The following is a 14,043-nucleotide window of genomic DNA, read 5'->3' as shown; positions in this document are numbered from 1 at the left end:
TAGCAGAGAACTTAAAGCAGGCATTTCTCCAAAGAAGATGAACAAGTGGCCAGCAAACACATGAAAAGAAGCTCAACGTCACTAATCATTTCAGTCGCTGAGTCGTGTCCGACTCTTTGCAACCCCATGAATCGCAGCACGCCAGGCCTCCCTGTCCATCCATCATCAACTCCTGGAGTTCACTCAGACTCATGTCCATCAAGTCCGTGGTGCCATCCAGCCATCTCATCCTCTGTCGTCCCCTTCTCCCCCTGCCCCCAATCCCTCCCAGCATCAGAGTCTTTTCCAGTGAGTCAACTCTTCGCATGAGGTGGCCAAAGTACTGGAGTTTCAGTTTTAGCATCATTCCTTCCAAAGAAATCCCAGGGCTGATCTCCTTCAGAATGGACTGGTTGGATCTCCTTGCAGTCCAAGGGACTCTCAAGAGTCTTCTCCAACACCACAGTTCAAAAGCATCAATTCTTCGGCGCTCATTAGGGAAATGCAAATCAAAGTTACAGTGAGATAATACCTCACAGCCATCTGGATGGCTATTTAAAAAAAAGAAAAACCCAGAAAATAACAAATGGTGGTGAAGATATAGAGATTTGGAACCCTTTCTGGATTGTTGGTAGGAATGTAAAATTGTGCAGCTGCTATGGAAAACTTAACAGCATTTCTTCAAAAACAAAAATAAAAATAGAATAATCATGATCCAGCAGTTCCACACCTGAGTACACACCCTTAAAAGCCGAAAGCAGATCTTGGAGAACCAATGTTCATAGCAGCCAACACATGGAAGCAGAAGCAAACAAATATGGAGTATACATAAAACGGCATATCACTCAGCTAGAAAGGAAGGATATTCTAATATAGGCTACAACATGGACGAACCTGGAGGGCATTATTACTAAGTAAAATAAGCCAGCCAGCCATAGACACATAAATCATGTATGACTCTCCACTTTTGTGAAGTACTTTTGAGCAGATAAAATCTTTACTACCTCTCAGAAAGTAATTAAAAAATTAATCTTAATTTTTCATAAGTATGGATTACAGATTTGACTTGCTCTATTTTGTTATAAAAGTCTTCATTTAGGGAAAGGAATTGTTACACTGGATTATTTGGGCAAAAAGTAGTAAACATACTTGTTTGGTTATATATGATGGAACCGCTAGTTTCTACCTCTTTATTCCATTACTCTAAAGAATTTGCTAGCTAATATGGCTGTACTACCAGTTTCTGGAATGAATTTCAAGACAGGTGTCAGGTATAAGCTACCTTTGGGGAAAGCAAGCTATTATTTGTGTATGTGTATGGGGGAGAAACTACTGGAGTTTAGCAAATGACAGTTTGTAGAATTCTGGTATGGAATACAGTGATTCTGGATTCTCTCCTATTTATCTGTCATCCAATGAGAAAGTTCATTTTGTCTTAAAGGTTGTTATATTGTTTTGTTTTCTGGCATGTGTTTTAAAAATATAAATTATCTCCAAGGGAGGAAATGGAGTAAAATAAGGACTACTTTGTGGGTATTGCTTTTAACATTTTCCCCCATATATATGCTTTAAAAAAAAATTATTGTAGTAAAAGACAAATTTTACCACTATTGACATTTTGTACGTTCATGGTATTGTGCAGCCATCAGCACGTCTAGTTCCAAAACATTTTCATCACCCTAGAAGGAAACCCTCTACCTATTAACAGTCAGTATGCTTTTAAAGCTTAGTTGTTCAAATAACCTTAGAAAAATACATTCTTCAGATGTTTGGGGATTGATAGATAATAGAAGCTATGTCTCTTAACTCCTGAAATTTAAGAATAATAAAAGTTATATCTATAAAATTAAAATGGTATATGTTTTAATTTTAAAAAAGTAAAAAAGGCAGATATTCTGTTTGGAAATTATTAGGATGTGATATTTAAAAGATGACAGATAAATCTTTTAATTGGCAGCTTGTAATTCTAAGATATGATTTGCAGTAAGTTTGTGTTATACAAATGTTATAAAGTTTTAAACTCACAAGAATTACTTTGGCTACTCAACAACCACAGAAAAATGTGACTTGCAAGTCTTCAGCAAACAGATCATTTTCCATTCTATAATGTAGTGAATGTATCAAAAGTTTTCCAATCTTGGTTTCTTTTTAAGCACAATGTGGAAGTTCTTGGAATCCTTTCCGATGATGTGGAAACTGATTCTGTAGCCCCAGGTGAAAACCTCAAAATCAGACTGAAAGGAATTGAAGAGGAGGAGATTCTTCCAGGGTTCATACTTTGTGATCCGAATAATCTTTGTCATTCTGGTCGCACATTTGATGCCCAGGTAAACCAGATATTGTAGTTATCATTGATGACCTTTACTATCACAATGAGAGTAGGATTTAAATGCCCTTTGTCCTGATTATTGGTGATATGCCATTATGTGCAGAAGGGGAATTGAAATAGGATAAACCATATATAGAGATTACAACAGCTGTGATGTACATCTCATACCCATAAGGTCTTTGATGGTACAAGTCCTGGGTAGAAAGTATGCATTTTTACTTTTTATTTTCTGTTGATAATATGTATTGATACTTAATATTTTGCCCAAAGTGTTTTTCACTTTAAGTAGAGCACAGTTGCCTTGGAAGTCATGGTTTGTCTGCTCATTCAGAGTAAGCAAATTTCCAAATAGGAAAACACAATTAATTTCTCCATGCTATTAGCAACCTGACTTCCCCAGGGGGACAGAGTAAGTAATTGGTACAACTCACAGAATTTTTGAGTTGTTATATGATGATTAATCAAGTTAGATTTTTATGTCAGATACAAGGTTGTTAACTTTGGAGCTTGGATACTAGGAAATGGATAAAACTAAGTTAATATCAGGAGGGAAAATTCTAGCATGTGAGCAGCAGTGAATGCCTTGGTGGGGGAGTATAGAGGAAAGGCTTCCCAGAGAAGAAAGTATGCCTATGTTTTTAAAGTTTGGGCACTTACCAAGAAGATCTGTAGGATAAAGATATCAAAAATTCATGCTTTGAGGTAACCCAATCTGACCTATCACTTCTAACACAAAAATAAGTTGGTGGCCTACTGAAATTGTGAGTTACACATTCAATTCTTTTTTTACCTAGGGATACAGATGATATTTTTTTTTTGTTTGACAGATAGTGATTATAGAGCACAAGTCCATCATCTGCCCAGGTTATAATGCGGTGCTGCATATTCATACCTGTATTGAAGAAGTCGAAATAACAGTGAGTTTTAAGATAATTGGGGTTTTTAAGACCATTATTCACACTTCTGGTCTTGAAGATTCTTTTATTAGACATTATTCTAATCTCATCCTTTTTTCTTGGATAGGCCTTAATCTGCTTGGTAGACAAGAAATCAGGAGAAAAAAGTAAGACTCGACCCCGTTTTGTGAAACAGGATCAAGTGTGCATTGCCCGCTTGAGGACAGCAGGAACCATCTGCCTTGAGACCTTTAAAGACTTCCCTCAGATGGGTCGCTTTACTTTAAGAGATGAGGGTAAGCCTTTAAATTGATGTCCAGAGGTCTGTCTAAGGTGCTTAGCTTTGGTAGTTTTCATCTTGAGTACAGTGCACATTAGAAGTTCATAGGAAACTTAGATACTTGTTTATATGTCATATGTTTTATGAGTTGAATGAATTAAACAGACTTGAACATACACTTTAGTAGTAATGCTCTAGATGAAGAACCTTAATCTTGATATTTTGCAGGCAGTAGGTTTTGAGAGTCCTTTTATTTATTGCCAAATAAGACATTTCTATGATAAAATCCTCTAATATGTGTGATAAAAACTCATCTGGAAGAGTTTTTATCCAATGAGAGCAAATTTTTGCTAATAAGCAAACCTTTGAGGTAGACATCTTATTTTTTAGAAAAAAATCACTTTAAAATCTAATATAATAAACTTTAACTGCACTGAAACGGGGGAGATAAAGGAGTACATAGACTGATAGCCTTAATGCCTAATATTTTCAAGGTTTAGTATTTATTCATTATATTTTTAATATTTTTATAAATAAAAATATTGAAAATAAAAATACTTTGTTATATTTTTAATATTTATTTCAAGGTTTAATGTTCATGTTCTTTTGTGTGTGTGTCCACTTCTGCCTAAGTGAATTGGAATAGCTGTAATTTTCCTGTTTCAAACAGCTATGAAACTTTGGTATCATAGAAACAAAATGGCTTTGTGTTTAATAGAACATTTCTCTTATAGATTATTAATTTAGGTTACTATTTTAAGACTATGGAAGACTTTACCTAAAAGGTTTATGGTTCACTTAAAATACAGAATAGTCAGTTCACATATTAGTTCCAATTCAATTCAGCAAAATCTTTACTGTATATCTGCTGAATGTCAGGAGTTGTGCCAAGCACTGGGAATATGATGGATGTGGTCCCTGAGCTTTATTTCAGAGGAAACTATAAAGGTGGTATACATTTAGAATCATTATCTTAAAAGTCTTCTTGATGATAGTGAAACTGGCTATTGGGGCTTTCCTATTAATATAACAAAATGAGAATTTTATTTATCAATTAGAAATTAATGTAGCAAGAATTTTTAACTTCAGAATTTTTTTTTTTCCCCTAAAGAATAGCTTGGCTTTTAGGTTTTTCACAAGACCAAATGGATTTTGTATTTCTAATAGGGTCTGAGAGCCCTTTTTAACAGCTTTTATTGAGATAATTTAAATACCGTGAAATTGACCTGTTTGGAGTATATAGTTCAGTGAATTAGTATGTTCAGAGTTGTATAGTCATGACTACATCCTGATTTTATAACATTTATAACATCTGAAAAAGGAACCCAAATACCTGTTTACAAAGTTACCACCGATTATCCTGTCTACCTCTGGCTGTTGTAGGCAACCATATGTCTACTTTTTCTCTGCCTGCCTTTTTTGGACGTGACTTATAAACAGAATCATATAGTTTGTGGCCTTTAGTGTATAGTTTATTTCACACAGCATGTTTTTGAGGTTCACCCATGCTGTGATACGTATAGAATTCATTCCTTTTTATTGCCAAATAATAATTCCACTGTATGGATATATCCACACTTTACTTTTCAGCATAGGTCTTAATTAGTAATTTACACTGTAAAGTAATGATAAAGTTTTAATATCTAACATAGCCTTGATGTTAACTACTGAAAAGGTTTCTTAAAATTTTCATTTCTAGGTAAGACCATTGCAATTGGAAAAGTTCTGAAACTGGTTCCAGAGAAAGACTAAGCATTTTCTTGATGACCCTGCACAATACTGTGAGGAAAATTGACTGCAAAAGCCTACTTCACACCGCCTTCTCTTATTTTCTGCCCATTGACAAACCTCTCCCCATATTTTGCAAAGACAAAATTCACAGCAAAAGTCCACATTATGTCAGCTTTCTCATATTGAGAGCTCTGCTATGCCACTGTTGAATTTTTCCCAAGATTTTTTTCTTCCCCTCTCAAACTGCTTCCTTGGACAGATTTGGCAATAGCTTTGTAAGTGATGTGGACATAATCGCCTACAATAATGAAAAACCTACCAGGAATTATTTTATTTTTCATTTCCCCTTGGGCATTCCTAGTCTTTTTCCCCCCAGGCAGATCATTCTGAGTGTGCGAGTGTGTGTGCACATGTTACAAAGACAACTACCATGTTAATAAAATATTCAATTTGAAACCCTTTTCGGTATTTGAATTGCTTTTGAATACTGTTTTTTATCTGGATGTAACATTGCTGCATTAGCTTTTTAACTTGACCAAGTAATCGAGTACATTTTATTACTTGGACTTTTCTAAACTCTCCCTCTCGACTACTTAAATGAGGCACTTACAAACCATGTTCAAGTTTGTATTAAAAGAAAGAATTAGATAGACCCCTTCTTTTGATGGTTAATGCATACATACAATATCTTTATGCAACTGTGACACTGCTTTATTAGGTCTCTCGGTTATTTTCTGCCAACTGATATTTTAACATGGTTTCTTAAACAAAATAAGTGGTTTTAAGACACAGGAACAGCATATCTGTAGTTTTCATAAGTATAAAGCATAATGAAATTGTACCCCTACAAAAAATTCCATTAACTTGTTTAATTAGTGGAATTTACAATACAGACAGCATGTTGAGACCTGGCAAAAATGCCTCCTTTAGTCTTTATAAGAGCTGCATGCAACTAGTATGAAAACCGTATCAATTGCAAGTGCCAGTTCTACAAATTACTCAGTTTATTTATTGTTTATATCAGTAATTTTAAAGGCTGACCCTTGCTGGTTAAAGCTAAATCTCATCCAGTAACTAAATGAACACATATTTAGAACCATCAGAATCTGCACAGACTAAAGTTAACAATGACAAGTAGAATTATGTTTTTCTCAATTATTCAAAACTGTTTTCTTAAATATATTGCTGAAATTTGCTCAATTATGATTTGGATGGCCCAGAGCACAGCACTGTGGTGGTTTTTAGATTGAATCCTGACCTTCTGCTACAACTGTCATTATTTTTAAATTTTTAATGAGAATAAATGGAAAATGGAAGGGATACTTTCAGGGATTTTTTTCTGGATTTATTGGAAGCCCCACCTTGATTTTGAGTGTTGCCTTTTACCCAAGACTTAGCCTCTTTTAGGTTGGCTTAATCTCTAAATAAGATACTTTGTAATTGTGTATCTAATGACATGTCCCTTCCCTGTAATCTTCCTGCCTTAGAAAAGCCTCCTCTGACTATTTCCAGCCACAAAACATAAAAATTAAATCTTACCGTTTTCATAACTGTAAAATTCCCATTCATTTCATGAATGAAGCGACATCTTATGGACAGAGCACAGATACTGTCCTACAGTTTCTTATAACTATACTCATGGTTATTAAAGTTGCATGAAATTTAAGTTATACTATGTTTGCAAATCTGGGCTTTTAGTTTTCTGGAATATGTGGGAACTTTAATCAGTACATTATAACTTTTCATACTTCCAAGTTAATAAGAACAAAATACTAGCAATTGCTTGGATTTTAATGAATCTCTAAAAGCTCAAGAGTCACTGAAATTATTTCCAGAGATATATTTCCATTTTTAAATTGAACACATTTTTAAAAAAAAGTTATGTTTGCTATTAAAACAGTTACACTTTTAGAATATTATGTGCATGTTGCCAAGACTCAAAATGACTTGGATATCAACTGTGAAGGGCCTACCTCTAAAAAAAATGAAGAGAATAAATATAATTATGAAATAAAACTTTTGATGGATTCTTGCACATTTATGCAAGTAAGATTATTTAGAAGAAACCTCATTGTTAAATTAACCAACACCATACATTTTTGTTGGCTTTGAAGTTCTATGGGAAGAATGCTTACTTGATGGATTGTAAAATCTTCATTACACTGCCTGGTTACTGGGACAGGCAGATGTGTCTGAAGTGAACTAGCAGTGTGGGGAGATGTCAGACCTATGAAAAGCAATATACAGATTCCTGTGCTGTCATTTTGTCTTCTGCAAGTGCAAGTGTGTTTATATTGTTGACAATGCAAAAACAGGGTAATTGGCTATAGACTTAGGATATTACAGACCTAAACATTTTTCTTTTCTGTCTTTAGCATAGATATGTTAGAATCACAATTTTCTTTGCATCTTTTTACATTAATAATGTTCTTTATACAGCTTTCATGCTAGATTATTTAATCAGTTTTTTAAATTAATAAACTTAAGATAATTGAAATTAACATTAAATAATTGCCATTTTCAACCTTTATTTCTTACTACGGGAGAAGGGGAAATGCTTCTTGTTTTTAATTTGTAAGCCTAATTCATCCAGTGAAAATTATGTAAAATCAAACTAAAGGCGATGGACTGAGTATATAATGCTATGAAATTAAGTGACAAATAGTATTCTTGAATTAAGCCCATGTATATTTGTTTTGAACTGAGTCTTGAAATATGTGATAATTGAATGTAAAAACTTTGTGAATTGTAGAAGAATAAGGTTATTCACTGTAACAAGAGGTAGTTCGTACTTGTCTGCTAGTTACATAAACTACAAGAACTACTTGTGCAAAATAGGATGGACTTTGAATGTGATGCAGTTGACAGATACTGGCATCCTCAGCTGAAGTGCTACAGATATTGCGGGTCATATGTTCAACCAGCTGCAGTTTTGCAACCCAAGAAAAAGGTGAATTTATGCTCAAAAACTGCTTTCACGATGAACTTTTGAAAAAAAATCAAGAAAACTCCCTGGCAATCTTCAGAAACACTAGTTGTGACTGTAGTTACCCCGTGGTCTTTGACGGCTGTTGCATCTGGCAGCACTCGCACCTTTCCTCACTGGCGTGGACTCCTTATGGACTGCTGCTTCACGGATGACAGCTCCATTGGTTTGGGTAGGAAAGTTTTTATTACAGCTCTTAACATCAAGCAACTTGCAGCTTTTAAAAACCCTTTGTGGAAATTCTGGTAACAGCACGATAGCTGATTGTGGAATGATTAAATGTTCAGTGTTGGTCTATCTTAACAGAATAAACTGTGCCATTAATCCTCTCACAGACATACATACATAAGGTAGATAGCAATCTACAGAATTTAGGGGACAATTTTCTGTCTCCAAATAACATGGCTTATATTTCCTCCAGCTGATTTTTTCCATGATTGTAGCAGATGTCATCTAATACATTTATGATCTTAGTTTCTTTCCTCTAGAGATCTTGCCATGGCAGCAACTTAAGTAAATAAATGTACTTACACGTGCACAACTCAAAGACTAGTAGGTTTAAATTTAGCAGTCAGTTGGTTATATTAGATTTCATAGTAAATGGAATAGGAAGTGTTTTTATTTCCCTGTAGTTCAGTGGTTTCCATTTGAACTTTGGCTCTAGGATATTCTTAATTTTCAATATCCTAGGACATAACTGAGTCTTCCTTCAGTAAATACACTTTTCACATACCTCTAATCCTATGCTTCCTTGAAACAGTAATGTGCTAGCTGAGCTGTTTATTAAGAAGTGTTTTAAGGGCATGAAGGTGTGGGAATATTGGAGTATTCTCCAAAATAAGGGAGAAGCAGTAAGGCACCATGTCTGATTAGGCAGAAAATTAGGCAGGATTTAAGTGACCCTCAGAATGGTGGTAGTCTTTTCTGCCTTGTCACACATGCCACTGTGCCCTTTACTACCTACCGTGGAAACCTCGGGTTTGTGGACAGCAAAGGTAGAATGACGTTGTGCTTCCCAGGCTCCCCTCTGCCAGGCACATTAGCCTAGTGCTTGTCAGCCCAAGTCCCCACTACCTCCTTGCCTGCTGCCCAGGAAGAGTGTTTGTGCTGGAGCTGGAGCTCCTGCACACCTCAGGCGACCAGACCACCCACATGCGTTAGGTGAAACTGAGGTCTGAGCCCAGGTCTGCATTTTAAGGACTTAACATTTGGCACACGTCTTAGTTAACTAGTTTCTTCTCTTTGTTCTAGAAGAAATGTGGGATCTCTCTCAGGCCAGGATTTAGTGACTAGTTTTCACTAGATGGCAGGTTAATACCTAGCTCTCCTTTTTTAAAAGACAGAATTGAAGGGAACTGATTAGGTTTGCTGGGTTTTTAACCTAATTCCAAAGCATGGCAGAATGCTCTAGGTAGGAATTATGGGAATCCAAGGTAAAGAAACCTTTTTCTTATAATTTGTAGCTACCTACTGTGCCTGACTTGGTGCCTGTGTGAGGATTAAGCCCTTAGTCTGCTCTTGCAATTATTCAAATGACTGAAGTTTAAAAAATTTGCTTTTGTAATAACAATAAAAATTGTCATCTTCCCTTTTGAAGGATTTGTCCGTTTGTTTATAATTACTGTATTCTGTCATACTCTGAGTGTATCTGCTTTCTTTACAGTTCTCAGTGTCGTGTTCAGGCATCAGACAACACACAGGCTGTGTGTGCAAGATTGACAATAGAGTATTTTTTATACTTCATGGCCCATGGAACCAGTGTCAGATACAAAAATTGTATCTGACATCTTAAAGCAGAAAAATAGCATTAGTACCTTGGATGTTTTAGCTTTGTAGTGGAGAATTTTATCCCCCAGTCTAGAATAAATGATGACCAAATTACAATTAGATTTTAAGTTTTCTGAATTTTAAAAGAACCAAAATTTGATGCTAGCATGACTTCGAAAAGTCACATACGGTCATGGCATCTTTTCGTGGTTCTTTGTATTTAATTTATCCTCTAAACTCAACATTAGTCTTAAAAGTGAAATAAACAAGAATAAGCAGTAAAAGAAATTGTGATTTTATGATTTATATGAACCTATTTTGCATTCTAAGGCATTTTCACCAAAAGTTCTATGAGTTTAGTGAAGAGCGAGGCTACTGATAATTTCTACCAGTACAATAGTTTAGCTAGAGGGGGCATAATGAAAGAAACATGTTGAAATTGCTTTGCACTCTTGTTTGTGACTGTCTAGGTTGAGACTTCACCCCTCTGAATTGAGCAGTACAGTCCTCCTAAAGAACTTTGTGTTTGCTAATAAATCATACAAATTGTTATACTTCAAACAAAAACTATCTCCATTGCCATCTTTGCTATCTTCCTGGCAAATACACTTAATTTTAGAATAAAAGAAAGAAATTTTGAAAGATTAGATGCTGAAGAGTAATTACTATTTATAAAGAAGGTCCAGCAGACAGAATGTGTACACAAAGAATTTTTTTTATTATTATTAAGATAAAACTTGCATACAGAGAAATGCACAGATCTCAAGTTTAACAGTGAATTACCTGGTGTATACAATTATGTTAACATCCCATCAACATATAGAACATTTTCATCACTACAGAAAGTCTCTTTCTGCCTCTTTCCAATCCATCCCTTCCTCCTGCCAAGGCAATCACTACTCTGCCATAGATTAGTTTAGCCTGTTTTTGAACTCCAGGTAAATGGAATCATGTTATGCACCCAGTTCTTTTTTCCAGGGCGGTGGCGGGGGTGGGGGTGGGGGTAGGGGTGTTTCAGAGATTAATTAACCCACCTGTCTTATCACTAGTTTATTCTCTTTACTGCTGGGTAATTTGTTTGAATTATCATTAGAAATGCAAATGAGTAAATAAGCCAGAAAGGAAAGCTTCACATCTCCTCCCTTTATCTGCTTTTATAAAGCTGTTACCACACACAGACCACTTGGTATTCCTCAAAGGTGGCGAAATAACTTGAGCTTCCCTCCCAATCTATCAGTCTTGAGTGCCTGCTTCACACTGTTCCCTTTGATGTGCCCTGTCAGCTATAACACTGGACTGTCCCAGGACTTCCCTCGTGGCCCAGTGGCCAAGACTGTGCACCCAATGCAGGGGGCATGGGTGTGATCCTTGGTCAGGGAACTAGAACCCACGCAGATAAGACTCCGTGCAGCCAAATAAATAAATACTAAGAGAAAAAATACCAGATTGTCCCTATCAGACTTTCATGTTGTTAGAGCCAAGTTCATCTGTACCTCTGCTGATTAACTCTTTAAATCTCAAGGCTAAGTCCTTGTTTTCTTTTTTGGTAGATCTTATTAAATTACATGTATGAATAACTTTTAGAAGTTCTTTTATTGATCGCTTATTGATGACCTATCATAATACTTCACAGAGGCTATTGAAAGTGAAAGTCACTCAGTCCTGTCCAAGTCTTTGCAACCCCATGGACTGGAATTCTCCAGACAAGAATACTGCAGTGTGTAGCTTTTCCCTTCTCCACAGTATCTTCCCAACCCAGGAATTGAACTGGGGTCTCCTGCATTGTAGGTTGACTCTACCAACTGAGCTATCAGGAAAGCCCAAATATTGAGGCTATTGAAAACCTTCCTAATTTAAGTAAAGATGCACTTTGACTATCAATAACATTTACCAGTTACATACTGTTATGGTTAAATGAACACAGTCCTCCAAGAAGTTGTCAGCTGCTTATCTTCAATAATAAAAGATGATCAATGGTGCTGAAAGCACCCCCCCACACACACTTTTTTAAGCCTATAAATCACTTCTGAGAATAGTCTTGATGACATTTCTCAGGGAATATAATTCCTCTAAGTTAAGGCTGATAGGATTAAAAAGTTGTCTTCCTAAAAGGTGTACAAGGAGGCATTGGTGTCCTTTGTGAGACAGTTAAATGGGGTGCTCAAGGCACCCACACAGCTGTACCCAGATACAAGGAGAGAGCCAAACAGGAATAGCAAACAGGTTAATAGTTTCCCTACTGAAATTTTCTCTGGTTTCACTGTTTTCCTGCTTCTCATTCCCTAGGGCCTTCATTCCCTATTTTTTTTTTTTTTTTAATTATCAGAATCTAGTGATTTCTTGACTTAACAACCTCTTCTTCCCTGCTTGAGTTTAGGCACACTGCCTCCCCTCTTTCACACCCTAAGATGCACATTCCACTTTCCAATCCTTTTAATAATGATTATTTTCAGCAAAGGGCTAACCCTGTCCTATTACAGTATGTGCCAGATACTATGTACATATATACGTTATCTCATTCAATTATCTTAACAATTCCAGTGGAGAACTAGTTTCCTCTTACACATTAAAAAAAAAAAAAAAAAAATTGAGGCTTGGGAGGTTAGCTGACTTGTCCAAAGCTAAATAACTACTATATTACTGAGTTAGGATCCAGACTCAGATCTTTCTGACCAAAAAGACCATATTCTTCCTATTTCCCTTATGTCATACTCTATACTGTTAGCAATACTGTTTCACCTAATGCCTATACCAATATTTCCTAGCAGATTTCAATACCAAGATGGATCTTGAGGACACTGACAGAACATTTTAAAAACTGCTTTTGGATAACTCAGACATGGATATTTAACTATATGCCTTGTTTTGCCATTTGTACTAATAATTATCTTAACTCTGCAGGGCTGTCTAGATTTACTAGTTGATTCTAGCAAATATTTATTTTCAAGTAACTAGAATTTGAGCTCCATTATTAAATTTGTTATTAAACTTTGTTTACCATCCAGCAACATCTTCATACATTCTTTGCAGGTAGTTGCATTATGATTTATTAAATCCTTTATACAATTATATACTACTTTGCATATAGTTGATGCCATTTTGTTAATAAGCAGGCAGATTTTGCTACTACTAAAAATATTTCAAAAATAAAGAGAAACCTCTTTTAGTACCTTCAGGGAAACAACAGTATTCAGTGAGATCTGGGTGCTCAAAATGTTGACTGACTCTTACTTAATATATGCTTACTAGAAAAGAAATACTACAAGACTTAGTAATTGTCTCATTAGAAATGTACATGCTAATTACTTTGACTTCTTCCCCAAGATGTTAATGTATTAATTTTTAAAAAGCAATTTGCATATATGGTTCAAGATACTTATTACTTTTCCTTTAACTCAATTTCCACTAATAGAACTGCTTTTATTATTCCTTTACAAGTACAATTTTCATTTTGGCTGGCAATTATCATATTTAATTCATTTAAAAGTGGATAAAGGATAGATGGGCATAAATAATGTAATTAAGTAGGTGGAGTCTGGATAAAGTTTACAGAGTATTAATCTTGTGTGTGTTCCACAGTATCTTGAGTTTAAAAAGTTTTAAAAACAAGAGGTAGAATTGACAGCAGTTTAAGAAAAATTTAAGTTACTTAATTTATGAATGAAATATTTACCCTCAGGTATTGAGTGAAATTTTATAGAATAATGTGTTTGTTTAAGGTTAGTTCTTTTAAAAGACTACTTGGTAAGAGTAAAATATTTTCCAGCATAAATCCAAAAGTTAAATAACATACTGTGGGAACTACATCTATACAGAAACAAATGAAGTACAATTCACATTTAAAACTTAGTGCTCACTAATGGCTAATTTAGGTCTTAATAAATAGCAGGCATGGATATTTAGAAAAGGATAAAATTCCTTGAGAAATTTCACTGAACATGAGAATGGTTTCAAATACAAAGAGCAAAAAGAATGAGGATTTAAAAATAAACTATTTGAATTAAAAGGTCATTGGTGACTTTAGACAGAATAGTAATAGTGTGATTGAAATGAAAGAGTTAAGAGAAAGCTGAAA

At 35.1% G+C, this 14,043-nt stretch overlaps 1 protein-coding gene across 3 annotated transcripts in view; it reads left to right on the top strand.

Annotated features, from left to right (window-relative positions):
- GSPT1 (G1 to S phase transition 1) overlaps positions 1–9,797 on the top strand; it is a 33,113-nt gene extending 23,316 nt beyond the window's left edge. Inside the window, exons 12-15 of one of the 3 annotated variants that reach the window (XM_018040475.1) lie at positions 2,133–2,306; positions 3,136–3,225; positions 3,332–3,500; positions 5,184–9,797. In XM_018040475.1, coding sequence (XP_017895964.1) covers positions 2,133–2,306; positions 3,136–3,225; positions 3,332–3,500; positions 5,184–5,236 — 486 coding nt within the window. In that variant the 3' untranslated portion in view covers positions 5,237–9,797. The remainder of the gene's footprint in view (positions 1–2,132; positions 2,307–3,135; positions 3,226–3,331; positions 3,501–5,183) is intronic. The other 2 variants (XM_018040473.1, XM_018040472.1) reach the window with 2 other exon arrangements.

Source organism: Capra hircus, chromosome 25 (assembly GCF_001704415.2).
Source record: "Capra hircus breed San Clemente chromosome 25, ASM170441v1, whole genome shotgun sequence".
Taxonomy (NCBI): Eukaryota; Metazoa; Chordata; class Mammalia; order Artiodactyla; family Bovidae; genus Capra; species Capra hircus.
Note: the sequence above shows the minus strand (reverse complement) of the source record. Positions and strands in the feature narration are given on the sequence as shown.